At 52.9% G+C, this 12,969-nt stretch overlaps 1 protein-coding gene across 3 annotated transcripts; it reads left to right on the top strand.

The window, feature by feature from the left end:
• Window positions 1–72: 72 nt before the first annotated feature.
• Window positions 73–11,109, top strand: Vps9d1 (VPS9 domain containing 1). Of its 3 annotated transcripts, none has more exons than XM_055621437.1 (15): window positions 73–206; window positions 1,480–1,555; window positions 3,009–3,098; window positions 3,186–3,348; window positions 5,087–5,198; window positions 5,287–5,349; window positions 5,770–5,822; window positions 5,920–6,007; window positions 6,144–6,229; window positions 6,894–7,378; window positions 7,967–8,096; window positions 8,348–8,553; window positions 8,812–8,908; window positions 9,512–9,616; window positions 10,251–11,109. In XM_055621437.1, the coding sequence occupies exons 1-15, from the start codon at window positions 108–110 to the stop codon at window positions 10,342–10,344; spliced, it is 1,947 nt and encodes a 648-aa protein (XP_055477412.1). In that variant the 5' UTR covers window positions 73–107; the 3' UTR covers window positions 10,345–11,109. The 3 variants fall into 3 exon arrangements, with proteins under 3 accessions (XP_055477412.1, XP_055477411.1, XP_055477413.1); XM_055621436.1 differs by having other exon boundaries at window positions 3,006–3,098; XM_055621438.1 differs by lacking the exons at window positions 9,512–9,616; window positions 10,251–11,109 and having other exon boundaries at window positions 3,006–3,098; window positions 8,348–8,578; window positions 8,812–8,880.
• The last annotated feature ends 1,860 nt before the right edge of the window (window positions 11,110–12,969 follow it).

The raw sequence follows: 12,969 nt of genomic DNA, 5'->3' as shown, positions 1-12,969 counted from the left end.
CTTCCGGCAGTGTGCGGCTCCCTCAGCTTCCTCAGCCGTGCACTCCACGTTCCGGCTTGGAAGCGTCCGCCCCGCCCCTGCCGCCGCGGCGTCCCCCGCCCGGCGCCATGGCCGCTGCGGCCGGGGATGGCGCGGCGAAGCCACTGCAAAGCGCTATGAAACTGGCCAACAAGGCCATCGAGCTAGACACCAGCAACCGGCCCCGGGTGAGGCTGGGAGGGGCGCGGCAGCGGCTCCGGGAGGCACCTGGCCCGTGGGTGGGCGAGGGCGGGCGTGTGAGGGGATCCGCGTTTCTGACGCGCGCGGAGCCTCTCGGCAGGGCGCCCGCGGCCAGGGGACCAGGGACAGCTCACCTTGCCCTTGGCCTCAGGTGTACCTGCTTAAAGAGTACGTGTGAAATAGAGCCGAGGTTGTGTTTGTAAAGGACCTGTGCAGCAACCCTCCAAGATGTAGATGACAGATGTGCGCGCGCGCGCGCGCGTGTGTGTGTGTGTGTGTGTGTGTGTTCTTGACAGAGTCTGTGTAAACTTAATCTAGAAAGACTAACTGTTGGCTCATTCTTGATGCTGCTGTTTGCAGTTGCCTTCAAAGGTCACTTGTAAAGGCAGGCAGGCAGACACAGAAGGGGTGTGGCCTGTCACAGAGCACGAATGCTAATTAAAAGGATGGCAACCTGGTGGTAAAGCCTGCCGGGCCAGCCTGGGCTACTTCTATTGGAAAAGAAGAGTCAGTGTTTGTCCACTTCCACCAGCTACTTTTTTAGGGGATCAGGTGTTCCCCACAAAACCAAAATCCTACCTGAAGCCCATTTTATTCTCATCTCTGTAGTGCTGAGTTAAAGATGGGTATTTGACAGTGAATTGAACAAAACCCATACATACCAGAGTGCAATTTGTCTTGAACTGTCGCAGAGCCCAGGGCAGAGGGCAGAGAGGTCACACAGTCGAAACCTGCATCTTAGTGCTCTGGGCTCCTGTGAGCACACAGAAATTTTATTCTGGAGTCTTGAGAATGTTATTTCTTATAACCTAAGCCAGAAAGTGAGACTGACTATCAGGAAGTATTCTCTCCGTAGACTATCAGAAAATAGTTTCTGTAAGACAGGGCAAAGGAAGGGAAAATGGTATCTAACTCTTCTGAGGCTGTTTCCCCCAGCCTCCTGATTGAAGCTCAGTTCCTTCAGTGCTGGAGAGTAGGGCAAGGAGAGGAGAGATATGTCCAGCCAGGAGCTCTTCAGTGCAAAAGTTGGAGGAAGGAATTCTCTGATCTTGTTCTCAGGTGCAAACATTTTTCCTTCAACTCTAGACAGTGGGGATACTGTATCTGTCCTGGGTGGACCATCACGAAGCCTAAGAGTCTCTCAGAAACGAGTGGGCGCTATTGATGCTGTGTTTTGCACGTGGGTGTCTACCTGGCAGACACAATGCAGGCACTTCCCCCCAATCACCTGACCCCTGCTGCTCTCTTCCCTTCACACAGGAGGCGTATGTGGAATACCTGAGGAGCATCCACTACATCTCCCAAGTGTTACTCGAGGACGTGGAAAACACTACCGGTATGCCTTCAGACTTCCTACTCCTGTCATAATGGCAAACTTGTGGGCGGCTTAGCCCGGGATGGTCCCTGAAGCTGGAGGTTTCCCGTTTCTTTCCAAGCTGGTCATTAGTGTTAGCATAGGATGTCATAGTGTAACTGGTGGCACTGAAGGTAGGCGACGGATCAGGATTGAGGTGGGATACTGAAAAGGGGGCTGCACAAAAGTAGGGCCATTGCCGGCAGAAGTCCACCTGAAGTCCTTGAGAAGGAAGCAGAATAGTGCTTTGTACATCTTGGATGGAGATGAAAGGGGATTTGGGGAACCTCCCAAAGCTCCACCCAGCACTGGGAGGAGCAAAGAGCTTAAAGGAGAAACCAATCAGACTTCCTAGGAGTTGTTAGTGCCAGGGGATGTTCCAAGCAGATGATGGGCAATGTTATGTGTAAGGGAAGAAATGGAATCCCACTGTGGGGCTAGGGATTTGTTCAGTTGGTGGAGAGTGCTTGTCTAGTATGCTGAAGCCCTAGATTTGGTCCCTGACACAGCATAAACGAGTGTGCTTGCGAAAGTCTGAACACTTTGAATTTAGGAAGTAAAAGCAGGAGAATCGGAAGTTTAAGATCATCCTCAGCTACACAGTGAATTTGAGGCCAGCCTGGGCTGCATGAGACCCTGTCTCAAGTTTTACAAAAAGTAGAGAATTCTGCTGTGAACATGTAAAGTCTGAGGTACAAGTAACCCCCTGGACGTAGCAACACAGTTCGGGAGCCAGTGAGCTCACCTAAGTTCTGATACTCCACAGACTGAGGCATCAGGACTAGCAGGAGGAACCTTAAGGGAAGTAATATATCAGAGGATAAAAAAAAAAAAAATGTGAATGTCCTGCCATCTTTGGCAAAGCAAGGCTGGGTAAGGACAATTGAGGGGAATAAGGGGGCTGAATGGAGATGGAGTGAGGAGAAAATGGAGTGGTATGAGCTGTTTGTTGTAAGGGGGAGCAGGAGAGTGGGTGCAGGACTTGGCAAAGTATGAGGAGAAGATGTATCTACTGATAGAAGCAGGCCCATCGAGGGCAGGACACAGCACAGACACCTTCAGGTCAGGAGCGGAAGGGTGGCAGTGCGCACTAACATCTGCAGGGGGCAAGTCTGTGGCACAGGCAGCTAGCAGGTGGTGGGCCAGGGAAGCCTGTAGCACCCAGGCCTCTGTGCAGTAGCCACGAGGGCTGCCTGGCCATCCCCCGAGGAACTGTAATTGCAAGTGAGTCGAGTGAGGACTGCAGGCCTGACGCTGAGATACCAGAGCCAGTGTGATGCGTGACTGCCAATCACATGCGTGTATATTGCCTTGAGCCGTGGGGCTGAGATGAATAAGGATGAGCTTGCCTAGAATTTACACTTCTTTATTCTCAGTAAGAACAAGGGTTGCTGTAGAAAAACTATAACCAGTCCCCATGTTCCTTCCCTAGAAGCAGGGGAAACAGTGTCCCCTGATACCTCAAAGATGCTAAAGCTGGCTGAGCAGTGTCTGGAGCGGGCCCAGTCAACAGCTACCAAACTTGGTGGGTATCCAAAGAAGAGGGCTCTTGGTACCTGCTTTGTGGGATGATCCCTGGCCTCCTGACCAGGGTGCTATGTGTGGCTTGCAGGGAAGATGTGCCTGAAGCCAGCCGTCCCTGTGGCTCCTCCCGTCCCCTTGCCCACCAGCCGTCACCGACGAGTGTGTTCAGACGAAGGAGGGAAGCTCTCTCCTTTCCTGCCTCCTGAGATCTTCCAGAAGCTGCAGGTGGCAGAATCCCAGAACTCTAAGAAGTAAGATGGACGAGGTGGGAGGTGTGCTGGGCAGCCGGTGGGTTTGGAGGCTGAACAGAGGGAGCTTCCCTTGGGGTAGCTGGTTAGAGTCGTTCCCAGCGGAGACGTACCGCTTGCCTGACTGAAGCAGATGCAAATTCTCTTAGGAAGAAAGTACCTTCATCTTTCAAAAACAGAGATAGCCATATAGAAACAGAGATGATGAGGTATTGATTACAGAGGAGACCTGTGAAGATTTTAGGTAGTAACCAGGAATAGGTCATACAACATGGAGCTTTGTTTAGAAATACAAAAACACATTTGAAAACACCTGAACAAGAAACTGTAGAGTCAGAGCCAGGAAAAAAAAAAAAAAAAAAGTAGAAATGAAATAAAATTACAACGCCAAAATTTGTTTTTTAAACTATTTAGGGGCTCTGATGCCCTCTTCTGGCCTCCTTGAGCACCAGGCACAGACATACATGCAGGCAAAACACCCATACACATAAAAATCAGTAATAATTAAAAATAAATACAAACTCTTTAGATAGTTAAGAATGTAGCTCAATGGTAGAGTGCTTTCCTAGCATGCAAGATGGATTTGATTTCTTGTACTACCTGTAATCCTAGTACTCAGGAGGTAGAGTCAGGAGGATCATGGGTTCAAATCCACCCTCAACTACCTATTGAATTTGAGGTTAGCCAGGCCAGGGATGGTAGCATATGCCTACAATCCAAGAATGTGGAAGGTAAAGGAAGGAGAATCACAAGAAGTCAGGGCCTGCCTTAACTATATAGTAAGTTCAAGAACAACCTGGGCTAAAAAAAAAAAAAAAAAAAAAAAAAAAAAGGCCAGGTGGTGGTGGCACACACCTTTAACCCCAGCACTCAAGAGGCAGAGGCAAGTGGATCTTTGTGAGTTCAAGGCCAGCCTGTACTACAGAGTGAGTTTTAGAACAGCCAAGGATACACAGAGAAACCCTTGCTAAAAAAGGAGAGAGAGAATGTTTACACAACTGAAGAGAAAATAAAGTTAGTATGCAAAAGCTAAAAAGGCAGATATCACAGAAGCAAGACAGAACATAAGCTAGAAGGCCTAGCTTGTTTCTAGACATTGAAGAGGAAAGATAATGGAGGAGGGCACTGTTTGACAGTATAACAGTGGAGACAGTTTCTACACTCATGAAAGATGCAAGACACGGATGCAGGAGACACAGTGAACCCACATCTCCCTGAGGTACCTGCACTCTTGCTCCCCAGGCCCCATGTGTCTGTGTGTGCTTCTGTATTGGGGCAGATGCAGACATCAACTTCAGGGTGGACTCTTCCCTCCTCAGTCCTGCCCACACCCTTTTGTCTGCTCGCTCTGCAAGCAGGGAGGTTGTGGCATGCTGCCATTTTTTTCACTGAATAGATGCATCTCTCCTTTGGTGGGTTGCAAATGAGTCTTGCTGTTTGGCCCCTGTAGTAGCTTCCAGGAGTTCCATTTTATTGCCACAGATATATAACTTATTTCTATAAATATCAGGTGTCCTCCTCCTGAGAATCCTCAAGTCCCGGCATTACAAACACCAGTGTTCTGGTGCCAGATCTCTGTCCTGCCTTAAACCACCCCTCTGCATCTCCTTCCTACTTCACTACCACCTTCTTTCCTCTTGGTCTTAGAACAAGGTCTAGAGGGTATAAGAATGGTTCCTCAGGTCACTAGCACATTCCTTGGGCTTCCTGTGCATGGACAGCAGCTTGTCACTGTTTTTAGGGAGCTAACACCCCTGGAGAAGGCCTCCCTACAGAACCAGAAGCTGAGGGCCACATATGAGGCCCGGATGGCCCGTCTGGACCCCAGCCAGGCCATGCAGAAGACATCACTGGTGAGCAAGGCCAAGAGAGGAACTGGACTGGTCAGAGAAGGGCCAGGGCAGTTGAGGAATGGGCCTTACTTCCTCCTTTTTTCCCTAGACTCTGTCTCTCCAGCGGCAGATGATGGAGAATCTGGTGATCGCCAAAGCAAGAGAAGAAACCGCATCCTTAAGAGCAGATGGCGGTGAAGTCTTGAGCTGAGGGTGGAGAAGGGGCTGAGTAGGGAGGTGCGAGGTGGGTGTGGGACTGCAAGCCTTTCCAGCACTGAAGCAGCATCCTCTCAAGGAGATGGCCCTAACACTTGCCCTGCTCCCGAGGACCTTGTCAGGCTCTGCCCTCCAGCCTCCCAGCACAAATTAGCTACTCTACCTTCAAGTCTGCCTTCCTGGAAACAACCCCTTCCTGAACCTTCCTCCTGGCATGTCCAGTGCTGGACTGGTCTCTAGAGGACAGAGGCAGCCTTGCCCTCCTAGACCCTTCAGGCATCAAGAGTATTGGAGAAGTACCTGGCAGATGAGGTCCAGGGCAGGGGTGGAGGCACTCAAGTCAGACACTGCTGGCCCCTTGACTCTATTATCCCAGCTCCAGCGGAAGATGGAAGAGCGCCGCTTGCGCCTTCAGGAGGCTGCCAACAGGTGTGTCTCCTCCCTGTCTCAAGACGTGCTGGGATGCCTGGAGGGGGTCCCCAAACCCAGAGGTCTATCCCTGCTCCCAACCTGTCTTCCTCTGCAGGAGGTTCTGCAGTCAAGTTGCTCTGACCCCCGAAGAGCGGGAGCAGCGGGCCCTGTATGCTGCCATCCTGGAATACGAGCAGGACCACGTGAGTCCTGCTGGTCTGGTGGAGGGAGGGCAGAGTTGGGGTCACATGGGCCTGTAGGCGTTGGCTCCTTCCCATGGCCCGGCATCCCACCGTGGAGATCCAAACATGCTTTCCTCCAAGGCCCTCTGTCCTGCAGGACTGGCCAAAACACTGGAGAGCCAAGCTCAAGCGCAACCCAGGGGACCTGTCGGTAGTGAGCGGCCTGGTGTCCCACCTGCTCAGGTATTCAGAGAGCCCATCCTCAGCCTGGATGACAGAGCATGAGCTAGAAAGGAAGGAAATTAGTTAGAAAGGCCTCAGTGAGGGAAAGCTGGGGGCAGAGGACTGCACAAGGACCTTTTGTGCTGATGGCTTTCATTGGCTTCCATTAGCTTCCACAGACCGGATGGATCACACTCTATCCTAAGGTATCCACTAACAGGGAATAGGAGAAGTTACTTCTCTGGAATCTTTCCCAGTGTAGCAGTTTTTTATGCAGGTGATGTCATAGATGAGGACATAGGGCCCAGGTAGGTGACTGAGGTCAGAGAATAGAAATTTAGCTCATACTTCTAAGCTTACTTAAAGAGTAGTTTGAGGTGGGGAAGTGGTAGGCACACGCCATTAACACCAGCATTCCTGAGGCAGAGGCAGGCGGATCTCTGTGAGTTTGAGGACAGCCTGGTCTACAAAGTGAATTCTAGAACAGCCAGGGCTACACAGAGAAACCCTGTCTCAAAAACCTTCCCTCCAAAAAAGTAGATTGAGGTCGTGCCCAGCCTTGAGGGTGGCTGCTATGGTACTGTTTGCTCGGGTGAGAAAAATGGGTGGGCATAGCAGGTGCCCAGCTGGGTAGACTCTTCAGGGCCCAACTGCACCTTCTACCAACCTGCTCTCCTCCTTGCAGCCTTCCTGACCACCCAATCTCGCAGCTCCTGAGGAAGCTGCAGTGCGCCGTCTACAGTGCACTGTACCCTGCTGTGAGCCGGGCGGCCCTCAGTGCTGCGCCTGCCCCAGGCTGCTGCTCCCTGCCTACCGAAGCCAACGGCCTCCTGGCTCCTGGGAGCCGGCGACTTCGGTCCTCCCAGAGCCTCTACTGCATGCTTTCCCCCTCAGAGCCCAGCACAGCCCCAAGACCTCTGGACGGACCTCCGTCCATACCTCCTATCCCCACACTCCACTCAGGCCACCCAGACAGAGAGGCAGACAGCAGCCCAGCAGGGCCTTCCTCACCCCTGGTCGATGCTTCATCCCACCTGCCAGACAAGGACAGCTCCTTTGAGGACCTGGAACAGTTTTTGGCCATGTCTGAGCCGCAGACCCCCGGAGCAAAGAGGGAGCCCTTGCTGGAGTGTCTGAAGAGCACAGTGAAGGACATTCACAACGCCATTGGTGAGTCTGCGAGACCAAGCCAGGAGCTGTTCCCACTGCATCTGCCAGCCCCCAAGTGCAGTTTGCTGCCCTGGACAGCAAAGACCTCTGTCTACTCACATGCAGGAGCAAGCATTCATCCAGAGAGCAGGATGTCCCTAGCCTACCCTAGCCCCTCAGATAGTGGGCAGAGCTGGCGTGGGAGCTCAGGGATGTGCTGCCAGTCACAACCTTTGATCACAAGGTGGCCTGGCTGTGTCTACCCCAAGGCTTCCAGACAGCGAGGAAGGCTCAAGAGCCTTACTGTTCTGAAGTTCCTGGGGATTGTGTAGATTTAGGAGCAGGTACTTTCAGAAAGGGACCATCATCCCCTCCCTTCCACAGACCCTTTAGCTACTGGGGAGCCCAAGAAGAGCTGAGACCTGGCCCCAGGCCACACAACAGCATAGGCAAGGGAAGGGTGTGGGAGGTTGAACAAGTAGAATAGCCAGGAAGAATGAGCCCACAAGCCTTGATGTGCTTAGCTCACTTGCACAGAAGCACTTGGAGCTTCTAGGGGGTGAAGGAGGTAATAGCACATTTGCACATTCCCAACTCTGTTCCTGGCAGACAGACTGCTCTCGCTGACTCTTTTGGCCTTTGAGAGCCTGAATACGGCCACCTCCAAAGACCGCTGTCTGGCATGCATCGAGGAGCCCTTCTTCTCCCCACTGTGGCCCCTGCTGCTGGCCCTCTACAGGTACTGCCCCAGCCTCAGTCACCATCCCCAGGAGCTGGGGTCTCCACCTCAGTCTCCTGGTGACTTGTGTGATCTGGAGGCCATCCCCAAGTGTTCCACGTCTGTTGGTGGCTGTGGAGGGACATAGGTGGAGGCTATTTAGATACCTGAGCAGCTCTCCTAGGATGAACTCCAGATATCCCCAGCCACAGCCCTGCTTGTCTCTGGAACAGTGGTGGCTGAGGTGGCTGAGCCTGGCTTTTCTGCTCTAGGAGTGTGCACCGTACCCGGGAGGCTGCTGTGAGCAGGAGCATGGAGCTGTACAGGAATGCACCCCCTTCAGCCCTTGGCATCCCCTCCAAGCTCCTCCCACGTGCCCCTGAGGCTCAAGCCTCCACCTACCCCTACTGCACCGCAGCCCAGGAACTGGGGCTGCTGGTTTTGGAGAGCTGCCCCCAGAAGAAGCTGGAGTGCATCGGTGCGGGGATCTGAGGGGCCCAGAGGTTTGAGAGGTGGATGGGATGTGCTTTCCCTGCCAGCCTACAGCCCGTCACTAGGCTAATACAGGGCAGTGCTCTCCACCCCAGGCCTGCGTTACCAGGAGGAGACCACTGGGTATAGGAAAGGGCATAGTTCCCCACACACTGGGCCCTTCAAGTCTTCCTGCCCTTGCTCAGCATCCTCTTTCACCCACTACCTCGTCACACTCCATTGAAGCTATTTTTCTGTACCACAGTGCGGACTCTGAGGGCCATCTGCATCTGTGCAGAAGACTACTGCCGTGCCCAGGAGGCCAGGCCTGAGGCTGGAACCCAGCCCCCTGCTGCTGCCATGTGAGTCCAGAATGGAGGGATTCTGGTATGTGTTCCTGCCCTGTGGCTGGCCAGAGCAGACCCTGGTGGCCCTGCTTCACTTAGCAGCAGTGAATCCTGCTTCACTTAGATTATATCACCTCAGAGCAGAGCTCATTTCCCCCAAAGGCCCTGGGCTGAGACAAGGCAAGAAGGATTCCCACCTCACAATCGTGTGTGTTCCAGTCCATCTGGACAAGCTGCTATTGCAATGCCCTCTGACTAGGCCCAGGGATCCTAGGGATTCTGGGTCCTGGTTAACCTGGTGAGACAGAGCTGCTTTTTGAGAAAGACCTGCCTAAGGTGGGCCCCCAAGGGGCAGAGATGATTATCTGTTCACCACCAAGCTCCCAAAAGCCTGTGAGAGCACAGCCAGCTGGAGGATCAGCAGGCACTAGTGTATCCTCACAGCGATGCTGCTACTTGGGCCCAGTGTTAAGCACAGCCAGGACGTCTCCTATGCTGTTTGGAGGTGGGGGTGGGGTACAGGAATTATACCCAGCCTGGCCAAGATGGCTCCAGAGAGCCAGAGCAAGTGTCCCTCTTGGCCCTAAACCCACTAACCTCCTGGTCTCTGCCCAGCAGTGGTGCTGATGACCTGCTGCCCATCCTGTCCTTCGTGGTGCTGAGGAGTGGCCTCCCCCAGCTGGTGTCAGAGTGTGCGGCCCTGGAGGAATTCACTCATGAAGGGTAGGAAGGAAGCAGGTGGCTAGTGGAAAGGGTCTCTGTGGTACAGAGCAGCTGTAGCAAGGGGGACAAAGGAGCCTCACCCCCAGACCTAAAGCACTGGCTGTGATAGGTGTGGGAATTGCGCAGGAGGCCTGCACACTTCCATCATTTCTGCACAGCCTCTGAGATCCACCTGTGCACAGGACACTTTTTCTCCCTTTGGTTATTCAAGACAGGGTCTCTCTGTGTAGCCCTGGCTGTCCTGAGAACTCCTCTCTAGACCTAGCTAGCCTTAACTCATAGAGATCTACCTGCCTTTGCCTCAGGGTGCTAGGATTAAAGGTGTGCGCCGCCCCTGCCACCGCCACCACCCTGCCTCACAGGATGCGCTTATCAGCATGCCCAGTAGCCTTCAGAAGCTAGAGGGTCTCCGTTGAGCAGCATCTGCTCAGGGAAGAGCAGTATGAAATGGCTGTGGGACCAGCACAGGGCCGGGACTGACAATGGGGACACACGCCTCCCAACCCAGCTCCCTAACAGCGTTAGCTGTGGCCACATCATTGTCCAAGCAGCTAGGGTAGATGGTGCCCTCCAGAGGATGAGGCCGTGCATCTGTCCTCAAAGTTGGCACGTCTGTTTTCCCACCTCCACATAGGTACCTGATTGGAGAAGAGGGCTACTGCCTGACATCACTGCAGAGCGCCCTGAGCTACGTGGAGCTTCTGTCCCGGGGACGGCTGGACAAGTAGTGGAGGCTGGACCTTACAGACAAAGGAGCCTCAGGACCTCCACGCTGTACTGTGTATCTGGTTTGGGGACACCAGAGGCCAGCCTGCTGTGGGGCACTCTATAGCTCTTGCCCACCTTCCTAACCACACGTCTGTCCTGAAGGCCTAGCACAGTGCTCTTTAGCAGGACATAGCAGGCTGAGTCAGGCTTGCTCTGTCCTGCCTCTCAGACCCCATAGGAGAAATCTGGAGCTGCTATTTCTTGGGGATCCTGAAACACTGAGGGGCCTCCAGTAAACCTGGATGGCCCTGACCTGGTCTCGTGAATGCTACGCAATCCCTACTGGAATATCAACACAGAAATGGGCACTGGGAGCCTTGCCAGGCCAGTCTAGTTTTACAATCCTCCAGTCTCCTGAAACAGCCCAAGTTTATGTGAGCCAGTTTCTTGTTAGTCAATAACAAGAGAGCTTTACCCTTACCCCAGCCGAGTGGGTGCAGGTACTGTGAGGCTGTGCTGTTTATTTATCGGGCAGCAACTGCCCTGCTTGCTTCTGCTGGCCCAGGTGCCACTGCTCATGCCTGGAACAAGAGCCTGTCTCCTGCCAAGGTCCAGGACATCCTGTTCTGGGGTCACCTTGGTTAGGGACAGTGAACATTCAGGACACTGGCTAACACACACAGTTGTACAGACTCCGGTGTTAAGAGTCCTAGGGTCAGCACGCTGACTGTTATATGCCCCCAGGCGACCAGCAACTCAGCCTGTAATAAAGAAGTTGCACACTATGCCCATTTGACTTGCTCACTGAGCCACTGGGCAGGCAGGACTCAGGCAGCAGACACCCATTGCCAGTCTTCGCAGAGATCACAGATGACGGCAATGAGGGGCCACAGCTCACTCCCAGACCCTCTGCACAGAAGCAGCATCTTCCCAGGGGCTACTCCCGGCAAGGAAAATGTGAACCTCACCCTGGGATAGCAGAGGTCTGCAGGAGCATTGGGAGGCTAGGACTGAGTCACTCCTGCAGCTCTGAGCCCAGGGCAGCCCCTGACAGTGTCCGAGGAATATTCACCCTACTCAAATTCAAAGTCCTTGTACTTCCACACATGGGGACACACAGTGATGCCTTGTGGTTCTGCTGGGGCCCTAGGAGGATGTTGGTATCCAAGCACTTGTCACGTCTTCCAGGAAGGCAAGCTGCCCCACCCAGGAAAGGACATACCCATGACAACGGGGGTTGCTGTAAGAAAGTAGGTGGCAGCCGGTCGTGGGGACGCATGCTGTTAATGCCGGCACTCAGGGAGGCAGAGGCAGACGATCTCTGTGAGCTCGAGGCCAGCCTGGTCTACAAAGCAAGTTCAAGACAACCAAGGCTACACACAGAAACCTTGTCTCAAAAACCCAAATTGAAAAAAAAAAAAGAAAGAAAGAAAGAAAAGAAAGAAAGAGAAAAGAAAGCAAGAAAAGATAGCAGGACACCAAGGGGAGGTGCAAGTCCCAGACCACCAGAAGTAGTAGGGTTATTGGGGATCCCTGGGGTAAGGCTATATGTAGCTTTTTTTATTGGGCATTTATTGAACGCTTGTGTTCCAAACCTGCAGGTAGTGACTTTTTTGAAAAGGAAATAGGTAACATGCCTCCTCGAGCCTGGTAGGCCGACTCCAGAGTGCAGGCTACGAATGGTGTTAATAGAAGCCTGGGACCATGGCACCAAAAGCAGGTGTTAGGCCACGTGGGCCTGGGCAGAGCAACCCATCCTTGGGTTGACCTAGAGAAGAGACCTCTGTGGAGGGGAAATGGCCAGAAGCCCCTGGCAGCTTCTTCCCACCTGCTTCAGGAGTAGACTGGTCGCACTGGGCAATTTCAACCCCATGTCCAGCTACTGCTGAAGCATAAACTTGTGTCTCAGCTAGGCTGCAGAGGTGGCTCAGCAGCTAGGAGCACTTGCTCTTTCTTGCAAAGGGCCAGGTTTCAGTTCCCAGCACCCACACAGCAGTCCCCAACCATCTGTAACTCAGTTTTTGAGGACCTGTTATCCTCTTCTGGCCGCGTGGGCACTTCTCACATGCAGACAGAACACCCATACACATAAAAAATAAAGGTTAAATCTGGGCACGCCTTTAATCCCAGCACTCTGGAGACAGAGGCAGGCAGACCTCTGTGAGTGTGAGGCCAGCCTGGTCTACAAAGTGAGTTCCATGATAGCCAGGCAAGGCTGTTACACAGAGAAACCCTGTTTTGAAAAACCAAATAGACAAATAGATAGATAAATAAATGTTCAAACAAACAAACAAACAAAAACCTATCAGCTGATTTGGATTCTTGGCATTGTATTCTCCCAGAGGCTCATGCTCCTGAGCTGTGCAGAGACCGTGGACATGTATGCCAGGTGACTACAGAACCTTCTGATATGTTTGTTAGCATATCTGCTGCAGGCCTCAGCTCTGACACGCACATCAAAAACCCATTTCACAGAGGCACAGAGCATTGTGCTTAAGTAAGTCCTGGTTCTGAGACTGCTGGGTTGGGATAAGATCAGACAAGACCTACAGCACAGCCCTGGCACTAAGATGAGGCAGATTTGTGTTCAGGTACTGCGTGTGTGTGTGTGTGTGTGTGTGTGTGTGTGTGTGTGTGTGTGTGTG

This window comes from Psammomys obesus, unplaced genomic scaffold (genome assembly GCF_907164565.1).
Source record: "Psammomys obesus unplaced genomic scaffold, mPsaObe1.curated_primary_1811, whole genome shotgun sequence".
NCBI lineage: Eukaryota > Metazoa > Chordata > Mammalia > Rodentia > Muridae > Psammomys > Psammomys obesus.
Note: the sequence above shows the minus strand (reverse complement) of the source record. Positions and strands in the feature narration are given on the sequence as shown.